General features: G+C 39.1%; 2 protein-coding genes across 6 annotated transcripts in view; one reads left to right on the forward strand and one right to left on the reverse strand.

The window, feature by feature from the left end:
• Positions 1-14,285, reverse strand: part of dock1 (dedicator of cytokinesis 1) — a 202,814-nt gene that overhangs the window by 82,496 nt on the left and 106,033 nt on the right. The window lies entirely within an intron of this gene.
• LOC113055843 (protein FAM196A-like) overlaps positions 1-14,285 on the forward strand; it is a 37,551-nt gene that overhangs the window by 7,773 nt on the left and 15,493 nt on the right. For 2 of the 3 annotated variants that reach the window (XM_026222209.1, XM_026222210.1), the window contains one exon: positions 3,062-4,283. In XM_026222209.1, the coding sequence (XP_026077994.1) occupies positions 3,067-4,283 (1,217 nt within the window). In that variant the 5' untranslated portion in view covers positions 3,062-3,066. Of the gene's footprint in view, positions 1-3,061; positions 4,284-5,188; positions 6,252-14,285 lie in introns of those variants that run through there. The other variant, XM_026222211.1, reaches the window with a different exon arrangement.

Consider the following 14,285-nt stretch of genomic DNA (forward strand, 5'->3'; position numbering starts at 1 on the left):
GGATGTCCATTCATCCATCAGAGTGTGATCTCTCAGAAGACTGTATGTTAGTGCTGTGCAGTGTGAGGCAGATGAACCTGTCATCAAGAAAAAGAAGATCTTGCTGTAACGCTTCACCTGAGCGAGGTACTAGCAGTTCAGGCACTGTCGATGAGTTACGATTCATAGCCAAGGACCGTCTTACAACCAAAGCCTGCTGAGACACACGTGTGACTGAACAGATGTGGCTCTTTAATTGAAGACACTAACAGCAGCAACACTTGTGCTTGGAAAATTTACAAAAATGGGTTTACTTTTTTACTACGTTTTTATATGTCGCTAGACAGTTTTTCCATCCAAAACTTCAGTCACTCAAGTTGCATGATTTGAGGTCCCACTCATATATAAAACTAAACAGCAAGGCTTATTCAACACATGCCCAATAGCAATAGTTAGTCTTGCCATATAAAGCAGCACTAATGAAAGCAGTGTGCAAATAAAAGCACTTTATTTAGTTCACCATCTTCCACCGTTCATTTCAGGGTCTTCAAAGATAAAGATGATTTTCAAGAGCTCAGGATGACAAAGACCAGGAAGAGAAAACCACTCGGTTGTTGCTACGCTACCACAATATCAAACACCAGGCAACTGTGAAAATATAATTTGATGATTTAATTCTTTAGAGTCTTATGTAAATAAAGTCGCGCTTTGCTGTTTACATAATCCCAGGGCTGCTAATGCTTCTTTGGGGGACTCGAGCCGTCGGCAGTACCCTTTCTGATTAATGAGTTGGAAATGCATTTGGGATGGGCTTTCCCTGACAACCGGGTTACACTAGTAATACATCACACTCAGAAGTGAGTGGGTACGGGGAAGAGGAGAGACACCTACAATGTTCAATCGACTGCTGACTTGAGTTAAAGTATTAATACAATCCCATGATTCTTAGCAGCGGTATCAATCTTGTTTGCGTGTTGCTCAGACAGCATGTGTTTGTTGCCGTATTGAAGGTTTGTAATGTTGTCTGCAGCTCACATCGATCCCGAATGGGTCTTGAAGACGGTTTGTCGCCGAGGGTCTGTCACCACTGGTTTATCTTTCCTTCCTAAAGACCCTTAACAAATGATTTAGAGTAATAGACATAATACAATAGAGCAGAGCGCGCTAGAGATGCTCAACAAGACACGCCTACAGAAGTGCAGCTAAGTAACTCTGAGATCAGCCTGCTTCGAAACCGCAGAGGAATCCAGAATCCATTAGATTACACATTATTGGATTTTGAGAACATATGCCACTCCTGTATGGATTGTTATTCCATGATGTCTACACATGTGCAGAAAAAAACTAGTTTGAGACTATTTTAGTGGTGTTACAGAAGGCTTATACATAGGGTCAGTGACCTAACAAACAAAGAATAATTAAATTACAACCACTTTATTTACATTACAATTTAAATTGTAATACATATATACATACGTACATACATATACATACGTACGTACATATATATATATTCGGTACACACTTGCACCGTACCGAAAGTCCTGTACCGAAACGGTCCAGTACGAATACACGTAACGTTAAACCCCTAATATATATATATAAAAGGAATAGAATTCATTTGTAACATCATAAAAGTCTTTACAGTCACTTGTGATCAATTTAATGTGCCTTGCTGAATAAAATAATGCATTTCTTACAAAACTAAATAATAACAATAAATTGAAGGAAAGACAAGACAATTGCAGAAACTTGAGGCAAAACGTAGGGAAGATTGTAGGACTAACTGTTAAATAATGAAGAAGGGAACACAAGACCAGAAGGTTGTTCTGCAAGACAAGACAAAAGATGTCCTGTGCCACAATAAAGATTTACAGCTGCTGCCCCAGACGGTTCGTATCAGTTGTTGTGAATCTTTCATATTTGAAAGACAAGATTACTGAAGCAGAAATCAGATTTGGTTCAAGAGTTCTGGGCTTCCATGTTTGGATATCACCCAGCTTCAATAGTGTTAGCCGTCACTGAAAACTTCACAAAAATCACACTGAGACCTTGAAGAAAGAGTCATTCTTCTGTTTGTAACTCATTTCATAACAGTCTTTCCCTTTCTGTGGAAGAAGAAAATCTATAACAGAGTCGAGAGGAAAAAAAAACTACAGATGTGCAAAAGTACATCTTGCCATAATGGACATGTCGGGGGATTGTGTGAAAGTCTAGTTGGTTTTAAGGAAGCCTGATATAATGAGGTTGACTCATGTCCAACACACAGCATTATGACACATTTTTGTGTTCAATAACAGCTCAATGAAGCACAACAGAACAGAGCAAGTCTCAAGATGCACAAAAGGCTATCCTTTAACTACACAAAATCATCCCAGACCACACAAAAACCAGACCTAATGCACAACAGATGACAATCACAGAAGTTCAAAAGGAACGGTCTCGAAATATATCTCTACAAACACCAAGTAAATATTTTTTTCTAGAATAAAAACGGATAATCAATAAAACACACTCCTAGATTTACAGAAAAGAATGCACATTTCAAAACACTAAAAAAGGCAATTTGACACACAGGCCTCAGAGGGAAGCCGGGAGTGTTTGTCAGGGTGATGATGCTGAATCACAGGGCAGACAGTGTCACTCTTTCTATTAGTTAGCTGAGAGATGGTGAACTCCAGGGAGGTAGACAGATGACGCACTTTCACTCCTATCATTCTCCCTGCATGCTGTCACTACAGGAGCACACAAGATCAAGAAATGCAATTAACTGTCAAAGACAACCAAGTCATGGGCTACGAAAACACTCATGAGATTGCTCCATACATTTCGCCACAAACAAGCCACGCAGGTTAGTGGAGGAAAGGAGACTAATTTGCTATATGAAACGTTCATAGAGTCAGAGGATGAAGGATGTTGCAGCTGTTCCCTTTTCTGGTTGCATTACTGATTATTTTCATATTTGTGTCAGATCATTTAAGCACATAAATCTAATCTACTAACACAATTGCATGCAAGATACAGTTGCTAAAAGCAAGCTTGTTTTCCCACTAATAAAATCTCAACCGGTTGTGTTTCGCAGGAACCATGGTGAGCAAGGACGCTGGTAAATGCCCGCTCACCAACTCTGAGTCAGACTCGGAGGCAACGGCAGCATCCATGGCCCTGGAGGTCAAAGGATCATTGGATGAAAGCCGGCAGGTGCGCAAGCGCAACAAAGCCCTTCAGGTGCGCTTCAAGGACATCTGCGAGGCGCAGAATGAACAGGCTGCTGCGGCCCGAGGGGGGAAGCCGGTCTACAAGGTGGCGTACCGCAAGTACATGACTGTCCCAGCTCGTAGATCAATCCCCAATGTCACCAAAAGCACCGGAGTCCAAACATCACCGGACCTTAGGAAGCGTTACCAGACTTTTCCATTTGAGAGGAAGAAAGGACATACGGTCAAGCATGCCGCTGTGGTGGAGAGCTGTAAGGACCAGGACGATGGGTTTGTAATTGATGTAAAGAGGGCGAAAGCTACCGAGGCAGGTAGGGAGTGTGTACCCACTCAAAATGTGAGGAAAACAAAAGCATTAATGCACACCAGCAAGTGTGTCGCAACCATAGAGCAGCATCCACAAGCCAGGGACTATCTGAAGAGAACAGATGGGCCTTGCTCGGACGCTCTGGTTCTCCCTTGTCCGACAGATGGGTCAACAGCAGGTACGGAAAACTCGGACTATCAGATCTGTAGCGTCAGAAGTAAACACAGTAAGGGCTTTCAGGGAGACTCTGAAACTCTTGATCGCTCAGGCAAGCTGCATTTACTGAACTCTGGGGAGAGCGGTGGGAATATTCTAGAGGATTCCTCCTCCAAAGTGACAGGACCCATCGCGTGGAACTCCCTCACGCAGGTGGAGTGCCTGGAGAGTCCATCCGAGCGGACCAAACGCAAGAAGACTCTGCAGCTCAATGGCCTGCAGTCACAGACACTGCCACGGACCAGGTGCACTACGCAGGTCCAGTGTCACGTGGGCACGCTGTCCGCTCGACCGCTGGGGGCCGTGGATGCGGCAGTGCCATTGACCCCAGCCTCTTCTACAGCCGTTCCCATGCCAGCGCCTCCATGCAGGGGCGGCACAGGATCAGGAACTCTACAGACTGATAATGAGGTGTGCAAGCAGATAGTGCCTGTCAATCAGGATGGGGAAGTTAAAGCGCAGCTCCAAGCCATGGAAAACATGATCAGCTCCAGCCAGGAAACGATCAAAGTGCTACTGGGTGTCATTCAGGAGCTGGAAAAAGGAGAAGCTCACCGAGAAGGGTAAGAAGATATACATTAACCAGCATGCAATGTGTACAATGAAATTCTGTGCCAAAAGAACTGCATCAAGCAGAATTGCAACAAATGCAATTGAACCACAATTGATTACTTTGTTTGTTTCTGTGTATTTATGAAACTATTCCAAGACAGAGATCATGACCTCAGTGCCACATATTGTTTGGTTCACAAACTGTTATACTAGGTCAAATTAGAATGGATGAGTACAACTTTGTTTGGTTAGCAAGACTTCAAAGGGTTCATATGATGCTTTTTTAAGATCATTATTTTGTGTATTTGGTGTGACAGAATATGTTGACTTGCTTTAATATTTAAAAAAACACATTATTTTTTAAATAATGTACATTATTGTAGGTCCTCTATCCCCCAGTTCTCTCAAACACATAATTTTCTATATATATAAAAAAAAAAAACTCATGACAAACGCAGTCTGCTCTGATTGGCCCAGTGCATTGTAACTGGCCGAACACCGCTAGCGCTCTTTAGAAATGTAACGCCCTTTTCCATAATTGCGAGCTTCATCTTTCAGAATAAATGTGAAGACCTTAGTCCTTAGTTTTACCATAAGTTCAAGCCCAGAATGGGAACAGAGTGGCGTGACGGTCACAGTGATGAAGCTGTCTTTCTCTGCGTGAACATTTTGGCCGCTTACGCAAATATTTCCACATGGTGACGTAAACACGTGGGTGCATGTTTGAATGAGCCGTATTAGGGGTGTGTGGCAAAGTCTTACTTTTATCTTTATCAAACTTAAATAATCTCTTTGGATTTGAGACATTAGTCTTTGCAACTTTACATTTCACCTTCATGCACCAAGAGCTTGTCAATTGCATCATATGACCTCTTTAAGGGAAGTACTCCATTTCATATAAATTCTCTGCCAACAGAACTGCACCAAGGAGTTCCTCACTTCCCCACAGGCTTCCACCAAATTTGTTGAATGCACCAACTAGCCATGATGCACGTTGTTCACAAAGTGGACCTAAAGATGAATTACTTTGGTTATCTCTATGCGTTTATCCATGGGATACAAGAAACTATTTCCAACACATACAACATTACGTCGGTCCCGTGCATTGTTTGGTTCTCAAAGTGCAATAGCAGGTGCAGTTAGGATGGATGCATATTTGCTTGGTTAGCAAGACTCAATTTCTGCGCCAAAAGAATTGTACCAAGTAGAATTGCATTTCCCCAGACATTTACAACTCATGCCAACTGCAATGTTTGAATGCACCAACAAACCACAATGTAACTTTTTCGGAAAGCTGACCTAAATATGGATTAATCTGGTTGTGTCTGTGCGTTAATGCATAAAATAAACTATTTAAACAAAGAAAACATTACTTCAGTCTAACCTATTGTTTGGTTCTCAAACTCCATAGTATGCCTAATTTGGATAGATGAGTACAGCTTTGGTTGGTTAGAAAGACTTTTGGTTGGTTAGTAAGAAAGGGAGCACTCGGTTTCATAAATATAAAATTCTGTGACAACATAATTGAAATTCCACACAGGTTTCCCAAAACATCCACACACCAATGCACGCCAACTACAATGTGTTGAAAACGCCAATGAATCACAACGCACACTGTTTGGAAAGTTGTCAAAGATGGATTATCTTGGTTGTTTCTATGCATTTATGCATAGGAATACAAAAAACTATTCCAACAACAAAAGCATGACATCAGTTTGAGTATCACCATTTGGGTCTATAGATAAATTAGTTTAATTAGGATGGATTAGTGCATCTGTGGTTGGTTAGTAAAATTTTAAGGGCAGCAATCACGAAAGAATAAGAATAGATTTTTGTGCCAACAGAACTGCACCAAGCAGAACTGTATTTCCCTAAACATCTACAACTCATGCCAACTACAATGTGTTGAAATCACCAACAAACTAATGTACGCTGTTCAGAAAGTTGATCTAAAGGTGATTACTTTGGTTTTCTAAACATTGAATCAGTCCCAGTAATTGTTTGGTTCTTAAACTGACTGCTTTAATATATATATATATATATATATATATATATATATATATATATATTTTTTTTTTAATATAAAGTCAAGGTAATTCAAATTCAAAACCACTGAAGGTAAAACACCAGTAGACTATTATTAGGCCTAACTTTCAGCCTGTCAGCATGATGCAAACATGAAATTTCAGACACACAGTACTTGTACTTTACATGTATTTATTCGATTGTGCTGTTGTATTATCTGAGTAAACATGGTCGTGTTTGACTGCTGCGCTCTCATCTCTTGCAGCTCCTTATACATGAAACAGCATTTTAAAAAACCTAAAGTTAAAAGTTCAACTGCCATCTTGTATTTTTTTCCTATTCCACTGCTCAGATAGCATCATTCTGTGTGAGAGCGTCACGTGAGAGGTTAATCACATGCACTGACATGCAGATGGATCATTGTTTTCTTATTTCTGTAAACACTGGCACATTTTCAAAGTGTCTAATTCTAACGCTTGGTAATATTTCTATTCAAAATCGTAACTACTCGATTAAAAAAAAAATCGTGGGAAAACATTACATTCAAATTAATCAATAAAACTGGAAAAATCAACCAGTCCTACTGCTATAGTAGGTGTAATTAGGATAAATAAGTGCATTTTTGGTTGGTTAGCGAGACTTTCAGGGCAGCATGCTTTTTCATATTGACTTTCATCACCATGGACTCAACCTGGGAAATTTGCTGGAGGCCTTCTAAATACTGTTTATTTAATGATGCCAAAAGCCCTTCTACTTTCAAGAGCACCTATTTAATCTAACAATTGAATCCACTCCAAATCAAGGCAGAGACATTAAGCAATGACAACCCTTTTTTAAGAGTGTAGATAAAGGCGATAAAATGTACAAAGACCTCACAGAGGAGAAGATTCCGCAGTATATTTAGATTAAACAGACACTGACTAATTTACTGTACACATTCAGGATATTTACATACATAACAGCTGAATATATACTGTCAGTGATAAACCAGTTCATTCCCACAGCAGGATATCATGCAAATCAGCCTAAACTCTCGCTTTAAACTAATCCAACACTGCATTTAGCATAACACACTGATTAGTTCAGCATTTAAACACAAAACTGTACAACATTTAGTAAGACCCTTATAAGGTTGGTTTGCACGCAATTTAGAAAAACACAAGACTACATTTTATGTTTATGGGTAGTAAGGATAAGGGAAAACCAAACCGTGAGTTTGCACAGGAAACAGACCCAATCTCCCACATATTCACAAATATTTTCCTAAAGATACTTTGGGATGTAAGCACTGGAACCCTGCCATGATAGAGATTAAAAAACGGCATTAATTACCTGCAAGACTACATGTCTTCCTTATGCTGCATTTCCACCAAAATTACCCAGAACATTTGTACCAGGAACTTTTTCCCCCCAGACTTACTGCTTTCTGTGTTTCCACCGCGGTGTAAAGTACCGGGAAGATTAGGCAAATAGACCGGTGACATAGGTCTGCGTGCATTTCTATAAAAAATAGTAGCTGATTTTGGACGTGCATCCTCGGTAGTTCAGACTTGGGAGTGTGATGTCCACGACGACGCAAACCCGGTAATTCTGCAAACAGCAGCGTACTTGATAACTTCAGTCAGCTGACCTTGACTACTGCAATTTTCCTCTCTGTATATTTACAATAAAACGAATAGGATATCAAATACCACTGCCTCCTTTCATTTTCATTTAAACATAATAACAGCTGCAGAAATGTTCATAGTTCAGGGAAATGTGTATATACAGCCATTACAATGAAACAAAATATATAAATTTTTGATTTTCATTTTAACATATATATAAATTAAATGTAATACAAACCAAAGATAACCTGTTAGATTTACCCAAAACTAATGATATTTTTTGTTAATCACGAAAGAGACATCAGAGCCAGTGGCAGATATCAGAAGGTCTAGCCGAGGTGAGGCTGCTCTCGGCGGATACATGATCGAGTGGAGCTGACCGTCTCCGTGATTGGCGAAACACATTTTTAAATAGGCGCTGTCTTTATAAATAAACCACAGATTTGAGTTTTAAACAACTCTCACTTGAAATACTTTTCAAATTACATTTTATGACACAATAACAGTAATATTTTGAAAATGATCTGAAATGATGGTGGTTGAACCCAAACAATGCTGCGGGAACTCAACCAAATCAGGATGTTAAGCGCCAAAGCCCCGCCCCCAAAAGTTCCGGAACTTTGAAAAAGTACCACCTTGCAACCAGGGACATTCTGATGGGCATTTTTTTTTCACCCGGTACTTTATTTAGTTCCTGGTTCCTGCGGTTGAAACACACCAAGTACCAGGCCAAAGTCCCTACTTCCTGGGTAAAGTTCCTACTGGAAACGCAGCATTATATACTTGAAGCACAATTAAGGTCACAGCAAGAACAGTAAACAACTGATCCAGAGGATGATCAGGAAACTAGACATCATCATCACGAGGATGATTAGAGATCCGCTCAAGCACACACTCTGAGAATCATGGGACAAAGAACCGCTGACTGATCAAAACAACATATTTTGCATAATAGAAATGCATTATGCAGTGAATTATTAATTTTAGCCTGATATTATAAAGTGCTCATCTAAACATCTAATGGCCTGCTTTACATAAAAGCCTTGACACAAAAACAAATGATACTCAACCTAGGTTGCAGAGGGGGAATTATCAAGGATTGCCCAAGTAAACGCCTCAGAGGTGCCATATGAATAAGGCTTTTCCAGATATTACACTTCAAGTAATATTTTAACGTGTTCTCAAGGCAATACAATGAGTTTTCAATTCCCCAGCTCAGATTTGAGAAAGTGCATTTTCCTGTATTCAGCGCAGAAAGAGTTAATGCTTGTGTGGATACGCAACATTAGTCTCATTCCACACACTCAGAAATGTCTATCGCATGACAAAAGACTGGAGGACGTAGGTGAATGTATTCATAATTACATCTGCTACATTACCGCCGGCGTGATGTTACTTTTCAATATGTTCAAAAGCATGCTTCAGACAAAGATGTATACAAAGAGGCACTTGACTCAAAAACATGTGGTGCTGTAGCTAATCACGGTAAAAAGTGTGGTGTGCAGTAGATAATGATCAAAAACAAACATGGAGTGATTTGTGGAAACAAACCAACCTAATCATTTCTTTATCATTTTCAATACATAGAACATACTTTTAGACATGGCCTTGGTCAGGAGTTCTAAATAAAATATCAAATATTATATTGTTAATATCAAAGGAGAGAAAGTTTTTTCCTCAAAGATATATAGCTATGAAGGTATAAGTCAAGGTATCCAAATGATATCCAAAATTAAACATTTTATACTGCATATTTAATCAATAATATATTTGAAATCGATAATTTCAGGAATCAAATCAATTCAATAATATTTAACTCACTAGATTATCAAAAACATTAAAACATTCAATAAAAAATAAATAAATGTGGTAAATATATGCAATATTAATAATACTTTCAGACATAATGAGGTTAAAACAAATGGTATTGTTATTAAAAGTTATTGTTATTTAAAAATTTGGTTTAAATATGAAATATCTACCATTTTGCAGCAAAATCTCAGCTGGTTGACATTTCTATAAACCCTCATTATTTTTTAAAAATGTGAAGAAAAAAAAATTAATACTTTTGAGTCCTACAAAAAAAAAAAAAAAAATACATTCGGGCAGAACTCATCCATACAGAAAATTGGACATTACAACATTTGTTATTGAGAATAATTACTTCTGACAATTACGGTTTCTCTGTGCTTTTGTTTAAATGATAATCGATGCAGTCTGCACAAATAATAAGCAGCCCTCCTTCGTGGGAGAATTCAACTTCTGTCCGAAAGGTCTTCTTTCTCTCTCTCTATTGGGATAAAACATAATTGGCTTCCTTTTTACATTCCAACACATTACCTCCCGTGCAGTGCCAGCTGCTCCGGAGGGTTCGGCCTGATCACCGCCGGCAGCCAGAGCCTTGTGACAGACATTATTCTGCCTTCCTCCTGCCCTCCTGTCCAACCTCAGGCTCCCAGCAACTGTGCTATACATCACTGTCCCCATTAGGCATGGGAACTAGCCTCAGACGAACCCCACGCATCAGCAAACAGCACATCACATGCTCTCATTAGAGCCAAAATGGCTGTTGGTGTGCTGCTCTTTTACACGATGAGCCCCGCAGTTTGACCTTTTAAAGGAGGCCGGTGCAGAGCTCAGGAGAGGGGGTGTTGAGATGTAGATAGACCGCCGTTGACTGCCCAAAATGAGCTCTGGACTGTTGTTACCGACCAAAAAAACTGAGTCAGAGTCTCTCTGAGTATCAGAGAAGCAGACCGTTCTCACACTGAACCATTCGCTGCACAGTCCAGTCACAATTAAATAGTTCACTGCAAATGAAATTGTATGTTTTATATATTTCAAAAACATATACATTTCAGATATCACTGGATTATTAAAAATAAATATTACTGAATAGCCAAAAAAAAAAAAAAATAAATAAATAAAATGAACAAACATTGGGTGATTTTGAATAAATCACTGGTTGCCCACTGAAGCTAAGCAGGGTTGAGCCTGGTCATTACCTGGATGGGAGACCTCCCTCATGCACCATCACAAGAAGCACTATCACAAAGATGAATCCACGAGATTAATCAAAAGGAGAATTTATTTTTAATTTTACATTAATGTTAAAATTGAGATTTACAAGGAATATTTCAACTGCTACTATGTAAAAGGGAATACAAAAAAGCACCTTGTTTGATGTGTTTGCAAACCAAATGTTATTGCACTTTTGATCATACAGCTGTATTTTACAAATAAAATTGCACAATAGACTACTTTTGAATTAATTATAGAATTTTGCTCAAAAAAAAAACAACAACAGAAAAATCATTCAATTAAAAATGTATCATTGCCCAGAACTAAAAGTGTTGAAAAAAGGGTTATTTTGAGTCAAAGGGATAACACCAAACCCGTTAAAGCTTTGTTTGTCTTCGGAAAAGAATTTAAGATATTTTGGATGAAAGCCGGGAAGCTTGTGTATGGAGCCAGAAGAGTCTCAATAAAGATAAATGCACACACTACATTGACATATGCACACACAGGATTCATAGATGCACACACATGATTCATAAATACACACACAAGATGCACAAATGCGCACAAAATTCACAAATGCACACACAAAATTTAAAAAGCACAGAAGATTCACAAATGCATACAAAATTCAGAAATGCACACAAAAATCAGAAATACACACACAATTCAGAAATGCAAACAACATTTACAAATGCACTCAAGATTCACAAATGCACAGGACAAGATTCACAAATGCACAGGACAAGATTCAGAAATGTATTTCTGATGCACACACACATATATCTTGATTCACAAACTGCTTGCGGTCTGTGAACTTCACTGCATTTGTGTGTGAATTTTGAGACTCCCCTGACTTGGCTCAACACACAAATGCTTTTTTTTTAAACAGGCAATGATCAGCAACCAATCAGATATCTCCCTTCTTTTAGCCAATCACAAGAATGCACCCCATGTGGGGGGATTGTTTACTTATAAGCCAATCACATGAACGTGTTCACACAGCAATTGTATTAAATTGTATGAAAATACAGATGTTTAGATTACAATTCAGGTTTATTTTTTATTATTTTTTACAAAATATAAATTTAAAAATGTCTCAATGCATATAGCCCAGTGACTGCAGAAAAAAAGTTAACCATGGATTCATAAATTTGCAATAAGCAATTATTTCATTTTATTGAAATATTTTAATTAAAGTTTAAAAAAAAATGTTTAAACCTTTTTGAATATTTAAATATATCTAAATATTCTTTTGGATGCAATATAGAAGTCACTTTAATTATAATATTCAGTCCCTACATGAAGAGAGAGTCAGTGGTCCGCTGCGAGAGGAAAGTGGCTCTCTGGCTGCGAAAAGTGGGTCTGCGGCTGTCGTTCGCTTAGGAAAGTGAGTTGATCGCTGCGTGAGGAAAGTGAATCGTTCGCTCAACTTCGCTGCTTGAGGAAAGTGAATCGTTCGCTGAGGAAAGTGAGTCGCTCGCTGGGTGAGGAAAGTGAGTCGTTCGCTGCGTGACTCGTGAGGAAAGTGAGTCGCTCGCTGGGTGACTCGTGAGGAAAGTGAGTCGCTCGCTGCGTGAGGAAAGTGAGTCGTTCGCTGCGTGACTCGTGAGGAAAGTGAGTCGCTCGCTGGGTGAGGAAAGTGAGTCGTTCGCTGCGTGACTCGTGAGGAAAGTGAGTCGCTCGCTGGGTGAGGAAAGTGAGTCGTTCGCTGCGTGACTCGTGAGGAAAGTGAGTCGCTCGCTGGGTGAGGAAAGTGAGTCGTTCGCTGCGTGACTCGTGAGGAAAGTGAGTCGTTCGCTGCGCAAAGTGGGTCGCTGGCTGTGTGAGGTAAGTGAGTCGTTCGCTGAGGAAAGTGAGTCGTTCACTGCGTGAGGAAAGTGAGTCGTTCGCTGATTGGCTTATAAGTAAACAATCCCCCACGTGGGGTGCATTCTTGTGATTGGCTAAAACAAGGGAGATATCTGATTGGTTGCAGATCATTCCCTGTTTAAAAAAAGGCATTTGTGTGTCGCGCCAAGTCAGGGGAGTCTCAAAATTCACACACAAATGCAGTGAAGTTCACAGACCGCAAGCAGTTTGTAAATCAAGATATATGTGTGTGTGCATCAGAAATACATTTCTGAATCTTGTCCTTTGCATTTGTGAATCTTGAGTGCATTTGTAAATGTTGTTTGCATTTCTAAATTGTTTGTGTATTTCTAAATTGTTTGTGTATTTCTGAATTTTGTGTGCATTTCTGAATTTTGTATGCATTTGTGAATCTTCTGTGCTTTTTAAATTTTGTGTGTGCATTTGTGAATTTTGTGTGCATTTGTGTATCCTGTGTGTGTATTTATGAATTATGTGTGTGCATGTATGAATCCTATGTGTGCATATGTGACTGTAGTGTGTGCATTTATCTTTATTGAGACTCTTCTGGCTCCATACTTGTGATTGTCCCATAGACTGCCAAGTAAATGCCACTGTCAAGGTCCAGAGAAGTATGAAAGACACCATCAGAATAGTCCATCTACCATCAGTGGTTCAACCGTTACGTTATGAAGCGATGAGAATATGGTTTGTACATGAAGAAATAAAAAAATACTGGCTTTAATCAACAATTCGTCTCCTCTGTCTCTCTCCACATCAGTGTAGCGCCACATGAGCCATATGGAGAATATGAGCTGAATGCAGGCAGTGAACGCTCTTCTGTTTCAGCTGTGCCACAAGAATATGTTTTCTACATTTATTTACTCTTTGATTTGAAAGAAAACAGTGCATCCTTGTGGCGTGGCTGACACAGAAGAGCATACGCTGCCTGCGTTCAGCTCATATTGTGCAAAAATGTGATGCGGAGGGACACAGTGGAGACCAATTGTTGAATAAAGTCGTTATTATTGTTAAATTTAGTACAAAATTTATATTTTGGGGTGGAGTAACCCTTTAAAAACCATGAGCAAAACAGTGGTTTAACTACCAACATGTACCAAACTATATAACTCTGATTTGAAATTGTAATCAAAATAAAAATTAAATGTATGCATTTAGCAGACGCTTTTATCCAAAGCAACTTACAGTGCATTCAGGCTATCAATTTTTACCTATCAAGTGTTCCCGGGGAATCGAACCCCCAACCTTGCGCTTAATAAGGGAATGCTCTACCAATTGAGCAACAGGAACACTTATAACTTATTCATAATTTAGCTCTTTCAACGGAAGTCTAGTTATTGTTTTATGCCCAAAAAACGATTTTGTATATTTAAGAAAACTGTGATATGAATTGAAACTATTTTCTGTACTAATCAACAGGATGCCAGAGATGCTGTCAATACAGCTCAACTTCTATTCAACCCCTAATATTCCTGCATTGAGAGACTCAGA

Source organism: Carassius auratus, chromosome 37 (genome assembly GCF_003368295.1).
Source record: "Carassius auratus strain Wakin chromosome 37, ASM336829v1, whole genome shotgun sequence".
NCBI lineage: Eukaryota > Metazoa > Chordata > Actinopteri > Cypriniformes > Cyprinidae > Carassius > Carassius auratus.